Source organism: Drosophila willistoni, chromosome 3R (genome assembly GCF_018902025.1).
Source record: "Drosophila willistoni isolate 14030-0811.24 chromosome 3R, UCI_dwil_1.1, whole genome shotgun sequence".
Taxonomy (NCBI): Eukaryota; Metazoa; Arthropoda; class Insecta; order Diptera; family Drosophilidae; genus Drosophila; species Drosophila willistoni.
The window spans coordinates 21,817,574-21,833,941 of record NC_061086.1 but is presented as its reverse complement, the minus strand read 5'-3'; the positions used below and the strand labels follow the sequence as shown (position 1 = coordinate 21,833,941).

Genomic DNA, 16,368 nt, shown 5'->3' with positions numbered 1-16,368 from the left:
CAGCAGCACTCTGTAGGCGAGGAAGAAGTCCTTGATGGTGTGTGCGCGCCATTTTATAATAATTGCAAAGGAGACCGCCCAAAAAAGAATTATATATACAAACATACATATATTTTGTATACGCGAGGCCCTTAACAATAATATTTCAGACCAGCATCGGAAAAAAACACACTGTGTGGCTTTTTGTCTTCTTTAGCCTGGCTGGCAAGCTCAAGAATTTTGCGTTTTGCTTTTTTCAACAATATGATAAATTGGGGTGTGGCAGGATACGAATGTCTGTAAGTGTGTGTGTGTGTTTTGTGTGTAATTATCAAATGGTAGTAAATTTATTTATTAATTTTTTCTCTTATTTTGGTTTAGAGCAACAACAAAGTTTAGTACAAAATATATTTCAGTTTTTGGCCAAAAAATCATTTTTGATAAACGGATAATGAAAATAATAGATATTGAAAATGAATGAATGAATCATAAAGTAAATATATTTCTTTCTGAAAAATCACTAAAAAATTCAATTAGCAAAATTTATTCACAAAATGATTTTAAGTTGAGCACAAATAACCAAACTGTATTAATTTATATGTTAAATTTCCATTTAAGAACAAAGCAATTGAGGCACCAGAACATTATTTCATGGTTTTTTTTTTGTTTTTAATGTGAAATATGTTAATAGCTCTTTGAAAATTACTTATTCTAGTAGCATGTTTTGAGTGCGAAACATTTGGATGGCATTCTTCTTGATTAATTGAAGGATTCGGATACAAACCCAATCTTCATGTAAACTGATTTTATTTACAAAAGCATTGAGTTTCGAATGAAAATCTTAGGCCGGTGGAGTGACAATTGTTCTAAAGAAATCTGAGTTTAAAATAACAAGTATTTTTCCACATATCTATTGCGTTTTTCTTTAGTACATCTGATTTTGTGAAGCGTTGTCTATAAATGAAACGATTTTTTATGTGCTATAGTGTTACATTATCCGTGGGCTATATAAACGTAGTTTCCGACTCTCATAAACATCAATAGATTTCGTCATTTCAATATGAAGGTTCTTCTGGTTCTAGCTACTCTATTGGCGGCAGGTGAGTGTCTATAAAAACAAATTAGTATCAATAGGAGATGGAGATGTCAACGCAGTGTACTTGCAGCAAGTGACCTAACCATTAGGGGGAGCAAATCAATGGAGAGAACGGCTGGTACGTACCACACGGTGGCTCTTTCAAGTGGATAGACATGGAAGAGGGAGAGAAACTGCTGGCAAATGGTGATCCAATCAGCACCAATGCTGTGGACTTCTATCTACACACCAAGTATAATCCTATTTCCGGGCAGAAAATTGAGCCATCATCATCGTCTATTTCTGGCTCGTACTTCAACAAAAGTCAAGGTACTCGTTTTTTCATCCATGGATGGACTAGTGGTCACACCGATATCAAGAATACCAATTTCATAAAGGCCTGGCTGTGCAGGGGTGACTACAACATTATAAACGTCGATTGGGCTCGTGCTCGTGATGATTATGTTTCCTCGGTTCTGGCTATTCCCGGCGCTGGTGCCAAGGTTGGTGATATGATCAAGTACCTGCACGAGAGTCATGGCATGTCTTTGAATAGCCTGCAAGTTATTGGTCTCAGTTTAGGCGCTCATGTCTCTGGTTATGCCGGCAAAACCGTTGGCGAGGGTAAGATCGACACTATTGTTGGCCTGGATCCTGCTCTTCCCTTGTTCAGCTATGACAAACCCGCCAAGCGCCTGAACAGTGGTGATGCCTGGTATGTGGAGTCTATTCAGACTAGCGGAGGCAAACTTGGATTCCTGAAGCCCATTGGCAAAGGTTCCTTCTACCCCAACGGCGGCAAAAAGCAGCCAGGTTGCGGTCGCGATACCGACGGTTGGTGTTCTCACGCCCGCTCTATTACCTACTATACTGAAGCCGTTAACAAGGACAATTTCGGTACCATCAAGTGCTATAACTACAAGGCAGCTGTTGCCAAAGATTGTGGCAGCACCTACAGTGGCACTCGCATGGGAGCGGTCACCAATACCTACATGGTGGGTTATTACTATGTCCCTATTAACAGCGAGGCACCCTTCGGTATGATTAACTAATCTGATCGCATTGACTTAATTTACGGGCGAAAGTTGTTATTCGAATCGTTGTTTGACAAATGTTTTATGTATGTATACTCCCTTAATAATTTTTGTATGCATACTCCATTAATAAGTATTACCAAATTTGATTAAAGTCGGACTTGAAATATTCAAATTGTGCGTACAATGGTGAAGTCGTTTGGTGGCGGCTTTAGAGCGCTCGTGTGGTTGTAAGAGTAAGCGAGATAGCATATGTTTGCTATAAATTATTTACAAATAATTTAATACACATTTGATCTTCGTAATGCTATACAAAAGTCGTTCAGATGACTTTCTTATTTCATTCTTTAGTCCATCTGGTTTGTTAAAGCAAATGTTGTTTAATTTAAGGCTCTGATTTTTTCAGCACAAATGAGTTTTTCCATTGTGCTTAACTTAGCTAAACTATTTTCTAGTTCGTTTTTCTAGCCGATACCTTAATGCCTCTTTTGAGCCAGCTTAGAAGAATTTCATTGTCTATCTTTTCGCACGCATGTGTATAGAAATCTTTTTATTTAACACATTTTTTTTAGTTTATTTTCACCCTTCAACAAATAAACTGAATAAAGTTAAGCCTAACACGTGCTAGCAGACACACTCATGTACATAGATGTAAAAAAAAGAAGAAATGTTGGGCATTTTCACTTTTCCGCACATTCTACTTTTTGCTATGCCCATGCCCAAGCCCCAAGCTGACGGCCAGGCAACTCAATCAACAAAACGTTGGACTGACCCACATTTAACGAGAAATTTGCCAACATCAAATAGTTAAAAGAACATCATCAGCAACAGCAGCAGCAGCTACAACATCAACAACAAATATAAATAAACTGAAATCAGAGAGAGAAAAATATATACATACAAATATATGTATATATATATACTTGGGTATAATTCAAGCTTATCACTCCGGTTCCAGACCATTGCGTATTAAAAACATTTTTGTTACGCCAATAAAAAGTCGGAAAAAATTTTGCATAATGCCCAGGCCATAAAAAAGGAAACAAGGTTCCTGCTGGCTTGTTGTTGCTGTTGACATTTCCACTTTTAAGAGGAAAACTAGGCAATGGGGTTACTCTGTCCCTTTCTTCCTCTCTCTCTCTCTCTCTCTCCCTCTTTTTTCCGTTTCAGTTGGAGGCAGTTTTGTTTATAATTTTTGCCTATTTATGTTGGACCAAGCTGAAAGCCGCTTCATTTTTTATTGCCCAGACAGACAAAGTGGGTGAGCCTGGGCAGACTCCTCTAAGCCGCATTGAGAAAGAGAGAACACCAAGAACAGAGAAAGAAAATGGATGAAGGAAGGATGTGGAGGTAGTAATAAATGAGAGATGGAGCGGCAAAGGGCAAACTTTTCCTGACGCCTGATGTTGCAAATGTCCCTCCGAGCGACCATTCTGGCAGATGGAAAAATGCTTGGCAAAAACTATGTATATTGTTTGTCATTAACAAGGTCGCCAGCAAATAGACAAAAAAATATAACAGTGACAAAAAGTGACGAAAAGAAAGCAAAGAAAAAGAAATAACTAAACTCGCTTTGATGAAAGAAAGCTGTTACACGACAACGACCACGAGTGGAGGAAAGTGTTGAGAGCGACCAAAAAGGGTTGCAGGACGAAGAGGCTGCCTCTCTGACATTAATTTTGTTTTCATAACTCAGTGCAGCAGTTACAGTCCTTGTCCGTGCCCCTGTCCCCCCCTTCTGACCCATTTTTTTTTTGCGACCCCGTCCAAATGAAGACATTTTGTTGCATTCTGCCAGTTGGGTTGACTGAATGAATGTACTCTTCTCTCTCTTTCCCTCTGTCTCTCTTTTTAGCCAAAAGCGTGAGCTTGATTGACATGCCGTCTGCCTCTTGCTTGGCTTTGGTTTTTACCAAACTGACCGTGACATGAAGCAAAGAAAAAAAAAAAAACAACGAGGGAAAAGAAAAAGAGGAAAAAAAACAACAACCAGAAATTAGCACAGTTTCGTTTGGTTTGTTTGCTCTGCCATGTGTTGCTCCTGATGCATATTTGACAATGAACATCAGCTGTCTGTCAACTGGGTTACTTAAAGTTTGATGAGATGACAGTTAGAGGCAAGGGCCAAGAATCAACATATTAAAGACAATGAAAAATTAGAGTCAACAAAATAAATTTTAAACAATATTTTGCAGGAAGAAATAAAACTGCATTCACCTACAGCATTAAATTCCTTTACAGACGTGAAAGCCAACTGCTGCATAAGTTTGTTAAATATGAATTTATACTCTAGTCTTACACTTTTCACACATACAACCGCACAAATATGTATATAGTCATTATACATATATACATTTACGTATAGGACATATTACAACCGCAACCTATTCAAACACATGCTCGCATTACATTTAATTTATTTAAAGCTCGCATTTTCACACTTCAACGCTCGCCAAAATCTGAACAAAAGACAAACCAAGAGAAAAAAAAACCAAAAAAATGAGAGGAATGAAAAAAGAAAGAGAAAACCACTCGCACACATATACATGTATGTACATACATGCATACATACACACAATAGCTGAATGAATCCAACCAACCAGCCAGCATTCACATTCACTGGGCCGAGTTTTGTTTGGAGATCCGTTTTTGTGTATTGTTTGGTTATTTGCATAAAAATCACGCATACGACGAGTTGTTCGCGTTGTCGCTGAGTTGAGTTGAACAAAACGAAACAGAACAGAGGCTGGCTTTAAATTGTTCAAGGTTAGGCGCCCAAAAGGCTGCAGCAAAAGTTTTCCTCTCATCTCTTTATATCTGAGTAATTATGGAAATTCATATGCAACTGTGTGCAGGATGTAAAAGGATGTGATGGGGTGATGACGATGATGATGCTGATAGAAAAATGAGGCAGGGTGAGACAACGTTGGCACAAATCATTGCCACACAAATATATGAGTTCCCCTCTCCTCTTCTCTCTCCTTTCAAGGCTTCCAGTACTCAATGTCATGAAATGATGAGGATGCAATGCAACTGCCACAAATAGAAATAACAAAAAAAAAAAAGTTTCATTTCCATTTTTGTTTGTTATTATTGTTTTTTGTTTTTTACTTGTGTGCATTCACATTGTTTGGCATTACACAAATGGGCATTAATAGTGGTCGTTGTTTTTGTTGTTGTTGCAACTGCAGTTCCAGTTGCACTGCGTCAGTTTATAATGTTCCCTTTTTGGCATTGTGGGCAAAACTCTGCTTGGGGTTTATTTTCAATTAATCAAGCCGATTGAATGGATTTGTTGGCTATCCAACCACCCGCACTTGAATGTGAACAAAAATGAGCAAACCAATGAATAATGAATCGAATGTTGAAATATTTTCCAAACAAATATGGTTAAATATTGGCCAACAGACTGTGAGGCTGGCAGAGAGACAGACGCAGGGCGAGTCAGAAGAGAGGAATATTAATTGCCAAACGTATTGGCCATATTTCTTTTCTGTTTCTTATTTTGTTTCTGGCTGACTGGCAGCCTGGCTGCCTGGCGGCTGGCTGTCATCGCCTGCCTTTGTCTTATAATAAACCAAAACGAAAAATCCCAGACTTGGGCAGAGGAAAAAGGGGGCCTCATAGTTATAATATTGACAGGGGAAACATAATAAACATAAATCAAGTGTTGGCATTGTACCGGAAGTTACCGTGCCTCTGCCAAAGTCGTCGTCGTCCTCCACTTTCTTTCATTCTTTCTTGCCTGCCTGGCTGACTGGTTACCATGGCCAACTAACGTCATTTATCTTGGGCCACACAATTTTTTGTTGTTGTTTTGCCATCGCCTTTGGTTTGCTACACATGCATATCATACTCGTCATCGCGTTTATTATCACCACCAAGGAGCGACAGACGGCAGGGAATAGTTGCTTGATGGCCAAAAGAAACGAGTAAAGTAAACGTATAGACTGAAAGTGCGTTACTTTGCTTTCTTGCTCATAAATAAAGCCAAGAGAACAGAAAACATGTTGCCACAACGAATATGGGCGTGTCCATCATGTGCGTCATGTGTTTCAGTCATTTTGACTGATTTTATAGCTTACTCGTAGCCAAGTTAATAGATATTCCCGTTCGACATTTCTCTGCATACACAATAACTGAGACTAATTAAAATTACTTGCATTAACTTTTACAGTTTTTACTTCAGGGCTTAATTAGCAGAACATTCAGAGTAATAATAGAAAGAGACACTGTCAAAATTTTGAATATTGTCAAATTATTTACAAATTGAAATTTTATTAGATGCAAAGACCATTTATAAGCGTTGAGGAATTTTCTGATAGAACTCTCTTGGTTTTTAAAGCAAGGATTCTTTTCTTTTTATAAAAACTTTTAAGCACAATGCTTTAGTTTGGGCAGAAACCGAGCAACAAGGATCTTTCAATCCTTCTTAAATATATGCAGGTTATTTCCACCTTCAAGCTGCTTGTGTTTTTTCATCGTGAAACGATTGCAATTCGATTTAAACAATTGTATGTGTTTGTGGCATTTTATTAAATCATTGGAGGGTAAATTTGAGGCTTTTAACTGTCTGCCAATATGAAGCCAATGCATAGCTACCATGGCTACCATTTTTGCCTTTGGCCATGTTTAACGGCCGTGGTGAAGGCGACAATAAATTTCATTGCGGTTGCAATTAAATGAACAATTCTTTTGGACCCATCTGCCCTTCTCTTGTTTGCAACAAATTAAAAAGGAACAAGTGTGTGTGTGTGTTTTTTTTTCTGTTGTTTTCTCTGTGTAAATGTTAACGAATGCGTTGGTTTTCTGCTTTTCAATTATATAATAATAAGCAATATTGATTTAAATGTGACAAGCGAAAGAAAAATTTATATGCATATGCCCCATATGGCTCGCATTGGGGCCATGGATTTGATAAGTTTTAAATTTCTGACAAGTTGTTAGGGGACTTTGAGGCGTTGCGGGCCTCTTGACGCTCGTAAAGCGTATGGAAAAGCTGCGTGCCATACATATTTGAAGCAAAGACACCGAAGCCCGACCAGAAGGACCATAAAACATATCAATGCCGAGAGCAGTCGTCGTGTCAGTTATAATTTTTAAGCAAACGCCGCTTGGCAATACAATAAAAGACAAGGGACAATTAAAGCAAAGCAATGACTTGCTGCTGCTGGTAGGTAAAGGTTAATTTATTAGGTACCCCATGGCACATGCCTTAGATACCAAAAAAAAAAAAGAGGAAAAAAAAACCAAAAACGAAGTGTCATTTTGAGACAATGTGACACTTGTCTAAGAGACAGCACAAAATACCGCCACGCTTGTGCGCCTTTGCGCGGCATTGTGTGTTGTTGTCTTTATTTTTGATGAATTTTTGAAGAATTTTAATTTTGAAATGCCTAAAAGCAATGTTATGTGTCGACCTTATCGAGAGGATGCGCCATATTTCATTGCGGTTTTGTTAACTAAGTGACATAAGGACGAGTTAATATCAAACGACGCAGACACAAACACACACACCGAATAAGAGAGGTGCAGAAAAATGTTTATTAAAATTGTGTCAAAAACAGCAGGCAACATTTGTATGTTCATACAAACATATTTACATACATAATTCATGTCATTTATCCACACACACATATACATGCATACATACAATGCCCATTATAAATGTGTGCAAACTGATTTCTTACTCATTTCACATTAAAGAAAACTTTTCATGTTGAATGCGGTTAAGAAGGAAGGCGCAAGTAAACTGGAGAGTTCATTAACTAATTAGGCAAATACTGTCGGGAATATACGTTTACACATGCTTAGATTTTAAATATTTATTTCAATTCAATATAATTACCAACCATTAAACTGTTTTTGAATTAAACGAAGAACAAATTAGTTAGTTAGTCATTCACTATAAAACATAATTGCAAAGTAATTTTAAAACGGGTAAATTTTATAAATATTTCCATATTTCTAAATGTCAGCAATGGAGAAATCAGGTAAGTTAGTTTTGATTGAATAAATAGCTTTGAATAGCTTTCTGATTAAATAAGTGAGCTAAATTTCTGATCAAAAATCTCAATCTTTCAAATGCTGGATGGGGATTCAAGTCAAGATATTAGTTAACATGCTGCTTTCCCATAATTAGTTGAGCTTGATCATGCTTTCGATCTAAAATCTTATAAATAATCCATTATGCGTACCTTTAATTCAAATCATTTATAATTTCAAAAATCTTATTCCAAACATGAACAGCATTTGTGTCCAATAATTTTTGCCTTGTGAGGAAAACTTCAACAGAAAAAGAATTGCGGAAAAGTTTCTCTATTTTATTTTAAAAATGGTTTAACCAACCAAACAGAAAAAAAACCAATTGAGGCAACAAAAACATTCCAACATGCTTAATTAATTTCCAATTGTGTCAATCTCCCAAAAAAAAAAAAATCAATTTTTATGACTTTGGCTTACTTGGGTTTTTCTGCTGTTCCACAATCACAGCGCACTGTGTAATAATTTTTGCCTTAACTGCAAAACAACTTTTCCTTTTTTACATTTTTGTAGTTTTCATTTTCCCATGTTTGTTGGGTAACAGAACCCGGAGAATAAACAATTAATTGGTGTCCAGAATGTGGGAAAGAGAGAGGACTCTAGATGGGTGAGAGGTAAGTGCTGCATCAGCATTCATTTCCATTATGAATGTCAACAAGAAGAGGCCAAAGGAGTAAGAGCATCAGGATGGGAAAACGTTACCAAACGAATGTGAAGAGAGTTACCAAACGGTTAGCCATTTGCCCATGTGCAATATGAACGAATTTAATTATTGTTCATGTGCTGAAATATGAGCAAATTTATTTATAGCCAAGTAGGAGCAAAGTGAAAAAAAGGAGGCACGATGGCAAAAGCCAGGCATGAACACGGGTTGCCTTGTTCTTGCTGTCATTGCTCTTCGTTTGCTCGTTTTTGTTTTGTTTTTTAAACCATTTTGCTGTTGCATAAATGAATCGTGGTAGTGAGAGACAGAGTGAGGCAAGCCACTTTTTTATTGAACATTGTCGTTACCTGGCCGTCCCCCCCTTGGGGCGTTTGTGAGTTATGGTGAGCATGGGTGGCGTATGATTAATATTCAATTACATGGCACATTTTACCTCTTCAACTGCAAAACAACAATAGAGAGAGAAAGATGATGACTATGTATGTATGCATGCAACAAGGGACAGACACGCCCACTCTTGTTTTCTGCCGGAAAGTAGACTATAGTATTCATGCCAGCCTTGGAAAGTTTGCTAATTGCCCTCATCATAATCATTATTATTAAAACAAAAACCAACAACAACATTATGACGAACGAATCACTCGCTATTCGAGAAACAATAAAATTAATGCCTCAGGTAAGAGAGAGAGAGAGAGAGCGGATAGGAGAGAAGACTAGACGGTGAAAGCACGAGGGCGATTCAATTTCATGAAATTTTACATTTTTTGCTTTTGTTAAACAAACTTACATTGTTTGTTGCTATTGTTTCTGCCTGTGTGCCTACATTTTGATTTAATTATGACCATGTTAGAAGTTTCTATTGTTGTTATTTTTTTTTTGCTGCTTTTCTTGCTGGCACGCAAGAAAATATTGTTGTAAATGCGACCTTTGAGGCGTATGCTTGTAATTATGAAAATTGGAAGAAAATCGTTGAGAGAAAACTCAAGTATGGGTAAAATCGATTATGTGCCTGACTACATAAACTTGTGATAATTACACATAATTATTTTGTTACAAGTTAACTGTTCTATTAGACAAATAAATGTCGTGGATTTCGATTCGTTAAATGTTAAAATGTCAAATGTTCAAAGACTGTTTGCACCATCAGGTTAAACAATTTGAACGAATTTTGCCATCATCAAACCTTAAATAAACAGTAAACTATTTGCTTAGTACATTTTTTTTATAACTTTCCATTGCGTGTGGTTAGCACGTTTCCAAAAGCCCAAGGAAATATATATGTATATATATATAATTCTTTTACCATTTTGACAAGGGCAATATTTCTGATTTATGAGTTTCATTATTTTATGTTTAGCTGCACGTACATTGTGGCATATTTTACTTCTATTACCACTGCCTCTACTATTATTCGTACTATATATATATCTGATTCCATCTCTTTATATATATATATATGTATGTATGTGTATAAATTGCAATTGCCATCTAACATTTAGTTTTAGTAACCGCAAACCTTCAAGTAATTTCCCGTCTTATCGGCCACAGTTTATGGCGCATTTGTAATGCATAGGGCGAAAAAGTATAGGGTGAAGAAACCCAGTATATTTAAAGTAAATTTAAGAAAGAATTAAAGAAGGGTTTTACGTACAGTGAAACCTCGATATAACGAACTTCGTTATAACGAAAAACCCAATATAACGAATTTTTTGTTAAGTCCCTTGAAAGGACTAAGGTTTTACATTTCAGTACCTATAGCGAATCAATAGATATAACGAATAATTTTGCGATCCCCCTCAGATTCGTTATATCGAGGTTTCACTGTATATAGAAACTAAACAAACAGTCTTTTCGAACTACAAGTGTTAGTTAAACTCGGCATCAAAATATAAAAAAGTGCTCTTTAATATATTAATCATCATTTAGCCATTTGTTTTTTGTTTTCTTTTTTAAAGTATTTATTTACTTATTTGTGCAAATGTTCTTTTAATTTGCCTTGAAGCATATATAAATAGTTGACCTTTCAGTTGAGTAAAGCGTTTAAACCAAATTTGAATTGGTTTTAGTTTGGTTTTGTTCATCAGCATTAAAAATTAATTGCTATTATATGAAAACCTTTGTTTGTTTTTGTGTGTGTGTGTGTGTGTTATATGTTTAATCGAGGGCCAGATCAACGATTTGTTTCTGGGTCTTTACATAAAAAATGCAATACGTTCGTATGCAGCGAAATTAATTAATCATGGCAGGGAATTTGCTATTTAATGTAATGTATATATGTATGTGTACATATATAATTTTAACCATACGTTGGGGAACGGAAAATTACATTTTTGCAAAAATCTCCTTTCACAGATCTCAGTTTTTAATTTATGTTTGCTTAACGTATTAATTTTATGTTATTTTTTTTCTGTTTTAATTTATAACTTTATAGTTATGTGTCTGCCTGAATAATAATTGCAATTTATTCATTTTGCTTCAGTCCATTTTCAATTTGCCAAGAGTTGATTCAATTGATTCATGGACATTTCATTTACCCATCTGCCACACATGGCGTATGCTTAATGAGTGACAAACCGAATTCAGGACGACACCCGAAACCGATGTAAGCGTTTATTAATTTATGCATTTAACTGACGCCTGATTACACAAACTCACACAAATCCATACATACACATGTGTTTGTGACCTCCCTCAGTCTTCACCATGGATACGACTTAGTCAGACCAAAAATTGCATATTAATTGCTCATTAATTGTTGATTAGCTTTCAAGTGGCGTCAATGCTAGCTTTTTGTGTCTTCAATCTTTTTCTACCACCCCCACCACCCCTGCTTGGATTTACTTCCTACGGATGCCAGCAGGAACTAACTAATCTGCAGTCTTAAGTATTACTTGCCAATCTGAGTTATGGCCCAAGCTTTTGGTATTAGTGCGACAAAATGTTGTAATCAATCAAACGGCAACCGAAAATGAAAGGAAAAACAAAAGCAAATCTTCGCCGCGGGGCCTGTGTGTTTTCTGTGCAAATTCTGAAATACTTACAACAATTAAGGCATTATTAATCACAGCAACTAAGCAAAGGGACTACGGCTTGAAGTGAGCACTTCCGGGCAATTTCGACCAAATACTTAATTACATTGGTTGGTCATTGCCCTTAAAGAATTTCGTTTCGTGAACTTCGATCCAGTGCTAATGTGTGCATATTAATTCTAAACACAAATAAATATTCAATTAAACATGCGAGTCCAGCGAACAACATTGACTCTCATCCCCAGAGACAAGTACATAGCTATTGACCCGTAGTCATGGTAATGCTTTTCAGATTTGATTTAATGTAATTAATTTATTCTGGCTTGTTTCCTTGTTAGGCGTAAACAACTTCTCTATGGCCCAACTTAAACAAAATATATTCAATATGTGATGTTATAATCAACTTGTTATTCATACAGTTTTCTTTTTAATTTCTTTGACACTCTTTTGTAATAAAGAGGCATCGACACTTTATCTTTATCATTTCCATTCTTAAAAGGAACATTTTTGAAATCCTTTAATTTCAATGCAAATAATTGAGGGATGCATAAATGACAGAAATATAAAAATTGAGGTAACAACGTTGGAAACAAAGAGTTTTGTTTCTTTTTTTTTTTTTTTTTAACCATAGCTTTATTTATGTTTTCTGTACTTATTTCTTCCGGTTTTAAGCCGCAATGGTTGTCGGAATACAAAATATTTTGAAACCTATTTAGTAGTAAAAGGGAAAAACTGTTCGTGCATTTTCCGTCGAGCCAAAACATTAAATTTTGCGGTGAATTGATATTAAAATTTGAATAGCCCGCATTTTCATTATACTTGGCTATTATTGTGTCATTAATTTCTGATAAAATTATTTGCTTGTTTGCTTCATAATGTCTGAAATGAAATAAACACACAAAATGTGTATATTCGTATCATTCAAATTTATTAGAGTGCCTTAGTACATTCTAAATCATTCATTTGGTCCAGCTTTTAGTTCATAGCGAATTTTGTATTTAATAAGATTGGCAAGTGAATATAATTATAAAATATTGCAAAAATGCAGCAATTTTAAACTATTTATTTAAAATCACTGCGAGTTTTAAACTAAAATTAAGTTAAATTTTTAATTTTTTTTTGTTTGCAATTGTTATGGCTTATGTGCGCATATTCTGTGGGTTCTAAAAATAAAACTTAACTATTTCGAATTAAATTGAAATTAGCTGATAATAACTTTATTTTAGATAAACTTTCTTTCTACTCATGGAAGTAAAAAGCTAATAGCTTTATAACGGGAGCCATTTAATTCAATTATTATAGCTTGCAATTACATATAAGCGGAAACTAAATAAAAAAAGCTGTAAAAATTAATTCCCTGATCTATAAATTTCATCTTGATTTTAGTATTTCTCTTTTGTCTTGATGTTGTATCAATAATAGATTTGCAATTGCATTCAGACGCTAATCTGTGTATATCAACTGACTCACAAACACAAAGGCACACATACACTCACAAAAAAAAATTACGACATTTATACATATAAATGGCATAAACAAAATCCCATGTCAACAAGCTCAATCAGCCGTGAATAACCAGGAGAGAGGGAGAGTGGGAGAGACACAAGGGCAGTTTAATGAAGAAAAACAAAAAGAAAATCCACTCAATGAATTGAATTCAAATGATTGGCATGGAGTTCATTGTGAGGTCAGATTACAATCCGATTAATGCACTAATTGCACAGTTCATGTCAATGATGAGTAATAGAAAGGATAACGAGGAATATGTGAGCATCGAGAATATTGCCAATTGGTCAAATACTTTATGGTCTCTAAACAAGTGATCCAATGCAATTGTCAGCCGTTAGAGCCGACAAAAATGCATGAATGCACTTGATGGATTGATTGTCCAACCAGAACATTTGGTTTTGCTTCACAATTGAAGAGACAATGTTACGTAAAATGAAACATCTAAACAAAGTATTAATTACCTTATTTTAGCAATGATCCTTGACTTGGGATTGTAATAAAGCACTCTGCGTGAATTGAAGACGCGTTTTTAGCTGATCAAATTAAATTCCTATAAAATTTTCTTGCTTTTTATTTTTCTTACTATTTGTTTCACTTTTTTTTTTTTGGAAGGTTTATTTATTCTTATGTTGGCTGGGACGCTGTGGAGCCTGTGACGTATGCCACACTCCACACACAGACACAATGGAACACTCTAATACACTAGACACACACGCACACACCCGTACACGTACACACAGCCACTGACTCACATACTCGTACACTTGGCCAATGAGGACACACTTAAACTTGGCTGCTGTTTGGTGATTTCCGGTAGCGGCTTTTCTTTCTTTCCTTTTTCTGTATTCTTACTATTTCGTTGTTTCGTTTTTTTCTCTTTTGGTGGTTTGCTTCTGTTTTAGTGTGTGTTTTGGTAGGTCAGATTTGATATATCTCCTGAAAGCTATATATTTATATATTTTTGTTGGGCGTTTTTTCTGCGTTGCTTCTTGTCAATGCAACAATTTCATTCCACACTTGGCCACAAACACGCCTTTCTGCCACTCACATGGACACACACACTCACACACACGCACTTACACACACTTGCATGCCCGAGCAAGGTGCTTTGCGAAAAGGGGCTAGGGCGGGACTCAGTTTTAATTGGTGAAAAATCGCGACGCGTTCGTTTCTCGTCTTGGCCACGGTCAAAATTGGCGACCGTTCAGCGTTACCAAACAACACAAATATCGAACGTGAACTGACATGGAAATTCGCCACTTCAGGCAGCCAAATTCAGGCTCAGGCCAACATCCATTCGTTTAGATTTAGGACTTTCGTGTGGCAGCTTCGTGGTAGCTTCGTTTTTGTTATCCACAACTCAGTGGCGCCAATTGATAGTTTTTGGTACCAAATTTTCTTTGGGGAAATGGAGCATGCCCATTGCCTCAGCGAGAAATAGAGAGACAAAAAGGGGAAATGTTTCCCTATATTAAGTAGGGGAAAATATAAATGGAAGGCAAGGAAGGAAGGAAGGCATATCGTGTTAAGACAGGTAATTTGAAATGCCCCTCAATACATTTACTCGAAAAGTTTTAGCTGACTTGTTGCTAGAGTTTTAGTTTGTAGTTTCTCAAAGAAAATCACAATTACTTCTATCAGACTATGCCAAATGGGGTTTGTTCTGAAACTGAAAGAGTTTTATTCATCAAATCAAATTGATTAGATGTTTGTAACGTAGAAAATAACACATTTCCGACCAATGGAATTGGATCCTTACTATACAAGCGACCATAACATAAAACAGACACTTTTAGCCGGGCATTTCTTATCAGAAGCATTTGTTATAATACATGTCTTTGTTAATTTATAAAATTAATTTACAAATTTAAATAAAACTAACCCGAATTGAAACCAAGACAGAGCCATTTAGCATACATTTTTTTACCAAGATTGTCAACAGTATTTAATATGTTCAAAATACGTTGATTTTGAAAACGGAAAATATACGAATGAGATAAAAGGAGAATAGAGCAACCTCTTGATGTTTTAGATTAACCAAAATATTAAAAAGTCGATGGTTTAGAAAAGGAAAAAAGAGATTAAGCAAGGAGAATTGTCGTATATTATTTTTGTTTTCCATGTTTTTATTAATTGAAAGCAAAAAAAAAACATATGGGTATTAACTATTTAAATGGTTTCTTCGACTTAAATGCATAGATTTGATGTTAAAACCATAAATTTAAAACTAATTTACTCATGAAAACTAATTTACTCATGATATATGAGTCAAATTTAATAATTGTACAGTTTTTTGTTCAAACCTCTAATGAATTAAGTAGGTATATATGTTGGAAAGGGGAATTTTTTTATTTTATCTTATAGCAGCAAGTTTTAGTTTGTTTACCCTCAGAAAGTTTGCAAATTCTAAATGGTTTAGAAACCTGAAAAATATTTTTAAATTGTGTTTTTGAAAAACGTAACTTTAATAAGTCCTTCAAATGTTCTAAAAGTTTTCATAAAGTTTCCTCTTTTCAAATATTCTTTCCATTGCTCTAAAAGCACTAAAAGCATTTTTTGGTACAAGACTGCTTTACAGCAGCTTTTAGGAGATACAAAGCTTTTGCTCCTTGAGTAAACTTTACATCAGCTTTAGGTAAGGAAATAGCAAACTCCAAATTTTTGTTTGAACATATGATAAAGTCCTTACAGATTTTCTATTAATACGAAAATTTAACGACAGGGGCGTTTTTATTAAGTTGGATTTATCGTTCAAATGTTAAATTTCTTTGTTTAGTTTTTTTTTATAAAGTATTATCCGAAAATTTCTTTGTATAAGGAGTTAAAAGCATGAACTGTGTGGCACATTAAATATGTCTGGCATTTATGTTGTTGCAGCAAATTTTGCGTTTAAATGCATTTGTCTTCACTTCTATCTTTTATTTTTTCTGTCTCTCTTTTTCTATTCGAGTTCTGCCAACAAAACAAAGGAAAGCAAGTAACTCACCTGCAGCTAAAAGCATTGCATAATTCAATTTCATATTTTTTTGCTCTCAA

The 16,368-nt window shown here is 35.4% G+C and overlaps 1 protein-coding gene across 1 annotated transcript; it reads left to right on the top strand.

Annotated features, from left to right (window-relative positions):
- The first annotated feature begins 272 nt into the window (after positions 1–272).
- On the top strand, positions 273–2,106 carry LOC6647512 (pancreatic triacylglycerol lipase). Its single transcript, XM_002070337.2, has 2 exons — positions 273–278; positions 1,165–2,106. Exons 1-2 carry the CDS (start codon positions 273–275, stop codon positions 2,104–2,106), a joined length of 948 nt encoding a protein of 315 aa, XP_002070373.2.
- The last annotated feature ends 14,262 nt before the right edge of the window (positions 2,107–16,368 follow it).